The following is a 4,537-nucleotide window of genomic DNA, read 5'->3' on the forward strand; positions in this document are numbered from 1 at the left end:
CCCCCCCCCCCCAAAATAAAATAAAATAATAATATTGTTTAATGCGTCCAGCATAACAACTCCCCACCTTGCACTTGCCCCTCCCTGCCCAATTCCCATCTCTAGAGGTCTTGATATACAGAGGCCTCTGTGATTGATATTGCTTGATGATTATCTATCTGGTTTCAGCTGTATCAGTTCTCTTATGTACCTTGAGAAATAGTTATTGGGAGCATGTAACTTATTGTGACAAGCTTCACTCTCTGTGTAGAAAGGCGATCATCTACATGGTTATAATGCCGAAGAGGTTAAGGTATGGTGTCTCCCTTATTTTCTCTAAACAACATTCAGAATGTGAAAACTGATGACATCTTCGTCAGCTTCCAGTTAATAGCTCTACTTGTGAGACACCATAGAAAGAAACTTCCTGAATGTGATCATGTGGTGCCTGAGGAATTAACAGAAGAGGTATCATATTGTTATTTTTTGTGTGCTATACAAACTAATACTCACTGACTCCATTATTGGTGTGTATCTGGTATGCATGAATTCAGTTTTAGCAAGCTTTTTGTACTTTGGAGGTTCTGCACAAGTACCACCATCCCTGAATGGATACTTTCAATTTCCAAAATTTCTTAAATGTATTTTATAGATTTGCACGACGTACCGATACACTTCATTAAATTGACATGGATAGGACAAATGAAGATAGCATGTCAGCATAGATCAAGACTCTTATGTGTGTTTAACTATTATCTTTATACCTTAGATGAGAGGGAAATTCAGAATTCTTTGTGCAATTCTACGTGTATCTGCTGCACTGGAGAAACTTCAGCTGGTCAACATCCACAATGTGGATTTCTCACATACCTGTGAAGGATATAAATTGGTATTTAACCTTTACATGCATCTTTATGTTTCTCTTCCTTATATCTTGGAGCAACCTATGTGATTCCGTTCAGTTGATCTCTTGTGGTATAATTTTATTTAACAGAGGTGAATCTAGGATTTAGTTTCCCCATAACATGTGACTGGAGTTTTGGAAAATTGTTCCTTGCTCCACTTGTCGTACCTTTTCCTGTAATACCTGTTGCTACATGGACACAACTTGCTCAGCAGTCATTTATCAGCATTAAAGGCTTCGATTCGTTACCAGCAGTGAAAGCTTGATATTTGTGGCAATGCAACTATGTTGACCGAAAAATCTCACCCAGATTGGTACACCATCTCCCTGAGATCGATTTGGATTCTAGCAAGAACGGGATTGGTTGTTCACCTCATGCGCATCCTTACACACCTTAAATTCATCTAGTACCTGGCTTTGTGTTCCAGCTCCATTTATCTTCCACAGATGCTTCCCATCACATGGAACACGCCTTCCGGACCACTTGTGGTAGATTAAGCAATCTAATCAAAATATGTTCTGGCTTCGGTTCTTCTTGATGGAAAGCAATGTGGGGACCAACATTCTAGGGTCATTTTGCATTATTCCCATATCTGCTCACCCATCTGGACCTTCTAGCCACTTCCCTTTGTAGGAATGTGAACAAGAAATACATTTTCATACAATGGCAGCTACCTCTTTAGTCTATTTTATTACATCAGAGTTCCAAGCACACTGTCATTGCCACTGTAACATCTCAACATTTCAAACCGGATGTCTAAATATCTGATGAGGAATTCCTTTTTGGGTTTTATCTATTTTCAATTTCACACACATGAAACAACTAAGCTCCTTGGATATCTGTTGGAACCCAGCTTGACCTTCACCCCTGTTTTTGGCCATCTCCTTATTTCCAGTGTGGAGGTAAGAGGCGGTTCTTGTCCCTCCACAAAACTTTTCTCTTGAAACTTCTGTGTTTTCCCGTGAGATCAGATCATTGAACACTCTATGCTTATAACCCCACTTCTTTTCATAACTTGTACAACCTTAGTTTGCATATCCTCCATATCCGTTAATGTTCTGACGACAATGCACTCTTACAATTAATTAGTTCTTCCATCTTCTACAAGGTTCACTGGTTTCTTCAAAATTTAATGGAAAATTTGACAAATCCACAGGAGCCTATGGGAATTATTGCTAATATCTTAAAAATTCTCCTCTCCACCCTTTCATACCAACAGACTTTTTCTGAACAAGACAGGCCCTTCTTTCTATTCTTCAATCAGAATACCATTTCCATGCAATCGTCTTTCACATTGCCAAACACTTAGCTTAAGTTACTGAATGTTGGAACTAACATTCTGCACATGAAATGAGTCACAGGGGACCAAAAGAGTAGAGAAGATGCCCATCTGAGCTCTTTGTTGTGATGGTGATCTTTAATGATGATTGATAAATACTCTTCTGTTCATTGTTTCGGCATTAAATACTTTATTGGGTACATCACTTTTTAGCCCTCTTACCCAAGTTCAGTTTAGGCTTGGACATTCAATTTGGATGATTTTGTAAGAATTAACTTACCTGATTAGAAGATCTTTTTTCTCATGTGCTGTAGCCTTTATGTTTTCATGTAAATCAATTTGAGCTGGGACTAATATTAGATAATCAGATTGTTTGTAGAAGTAAATGCATGCTTTTCATCCTGCCATTCTCTTGGGATGAAACATGCACCAATCTTGTAGCTCATCCTCTCTCTTTTTCTTCTTTTAAAAATAAATAAATTTTTGTACTTGTAGCTCATTAGCTAACGGATATAAAAGTATTTTTTTTTGTACTTTCAAGTTTAAACATTTGCATTGTCCCATCATTTACACCTCAAAAGCTGTAGGTACTTGAAGCAGGAAATTTGCCCTTCCCTGGTTATGTGCTGCCATCAGTGAAAGACCTCGAGACTGAGCATGTTAAAGAGTTGGAGCACTTCAGAATGGTAATGGTTTTGCATTGATGCCATGCTGGCATACTTTTGCTGCAGGCTATGCAGTCTTAGTTCTCTTTTTTTCATTTTTCGATAGGTGGTCATGCCTGATGTTCATTATATCACATGTTATTCATTTTTTCAGGTGTTCCAGGAAAGATTGTCAATTGCTGTCACTTCATCATAATCTGTAAGAAATGCTAGGAATTGTGAGACGCCTTTCCTGAGTTTGCCAAGAAAATGATGGTAAAATATTGTATGGATATCTGTTGGAACCCAGCTTGACCTTCACCCCTGTTTTTGGCCATCTCCTTATTTCCAGTGTGGAGGTAAGAGGCGGTTCTTGTCCCTCCACAAAACTTTTCTCTTGAAACTTCTGTGTTTTCCCGTGAGATCAGATCATTGAACACTCTATGCTTATAACCCCACTTCTTTTCATAACTTGTACAACCTTAGTTTGCATATCCTCCATATCCGTTAATGTTCTGACGACAATGCACTCTTACAATTAATTAGTTCTTCCATCTTCTACAAGGTTCACTGGTTTGTTCAAAATTTAATGGAAAATTTGACAAATCCACAGGAGCCTATGGGAATTATTGCTAATATCTTAAAAATTCTCCTCTCCACCCTTTCATACCAACAGACTTTTTCTGAACAAGACAGGCCCTTCTTTCTATTCTTCAATCAGAATACCATTTCCATGCAATCGTCTTTCACATTGCCAAACACTTAGCTTAAGTTACTGAATGTTGGAACTAACATTCTGCACATGAAATGAGTCACAGGGGACCAAAAGAGTAGAGAAGATGCCCATCTGAGCTCTTTGTTGTGATGGTGATCTTTAATGATGATTGATAAATACTCTTCTGTTCATTGTTTCGGCATTAAATACTTTATTGGGTACATCACTTTTTAGCCCTCTTACCCAAGTTCAGTTTAGGCTTGGACATTCAATTTGGATGATTTTGTAAGAATTAACTTACCTGATTAGAAGATCTTTTTTCTCATGTGCTGTAGCCTTTATGTTTTCATGTAAATCAATTTGAGCTGGGACTAATATTAGATAATCAGATTGTTTGTAGAAGTAAATGCATGCTTTTCATCCTGCCATTCTCTTGGGATGAAACATGCACCAATCTTGTAGCTCATCCTCTCTCTTTTTCTTCTTTTAAAAATAAATAAATTTTTGTACTTGTAGCTCATTAGCTAACGGATATAAAAGTATTTTTTTTTGTACTTTCAAGTTTAAACATTTGCATTGTCCCATCATTTACACCTCAAAAGCTGTAGGTACTTGAAGCAGGAAATTTGCCCTTCCCTGGTTATGTGCTGCCATCAGTGAAAGACCTCGAGACTGAGCATGTTAAAGAGTTGGAGCACTTCAGAATGGTAATGGTTTTGCATTGATGCCATGCTGGCATACTTTTGCTGCAGGCTATGCAGTCTTAGTTCTCTTTTTTTCATTTTTCGATAGGTGGTCATGCCTGATGTTCATTATATCACATGTTATTCATTTTTTCAGGTGTTCCAGGAAAGATTGTCAATTGCTGTCACTTCATCATAATCTGTAAGAAATGCTAGGAATTGTGAGACGCCTTTCCTGAGTTTGCCAAGAAAATGATGGTAGAATATTGTATTATGTAAAAGCCATGCTGTAATGCATGTTATATGCACACACATACAAGCACAACCCCCCC

At 37.8% G+C, this 4,537-nt stretch overlaps 1 protein-coding gene and 1 long non-coding RNA gene across 12 annotated transcripts in view; both read left to right on the forward strand.

The window, feature by feature from the left end:
• The window catches only part of LOC102597826 (exopolyphosphatase), a 6,171-nt gene extending 3,079 nt beyond the window's left edge, over positions 1–3,092 (forward strand). Inside the window, exons 3-7 of one of the 11 annotated variants that reach the window (XM_006344670.2) lie at positions 251–292; positions 367–447; positions 749–868; positions 2,751–2,849; positions 2,983–3,092. In XM_006344670.2, coding sequence (XP_006344732.1) covers positions 251–292; positions 367–447; positions 749–868; positions 2,751–2,849; positions 2,983–3,024 — 384 coding nt within the window. In that variant the 3' untranslated portion in view covers positions 3,025–3,092. The other 10 variants (XM_006344671.2, XM_015307539.1, XM_006344672.2 and 7 more) reach the window with 10 other exon arrangements.
• Positions 3,093–3,103: 11 nt separating this feature from the next.
• LOC107060117 (uncharacterized) lies at positions 3,104–4,466 on the forward strand. The gene is made up of 2 exons (XR_001473161.1): positions 3,104–4,229; positions 4,363–4,466. It is a non-coding gene; the product is annotated as an uncharacterized lncRNA (long non-coding RNA).
• The last annotated feature ends 71 nt before the right edge of the window (positions 4,467–4,537 follow it).

Source organism: Solanum tuberosum, unplaced genomic scaffold (assembly GCF_000226075.1).
Source record: "Solanum tuberosum cultivar DM 1-3 516 R44 unplaced genomic scaffold, SolTub_3.0 scf00060, whole genome shotgun sequence".
In the NCBI taxonomy this organism is placed as follows: domain Eukaryota; kingdom Viridiplantae; phylum Streptophyta; class Magnoliopsida; order Solanales; family Solanaceae; genus Solanum; species Solanum tuberosum.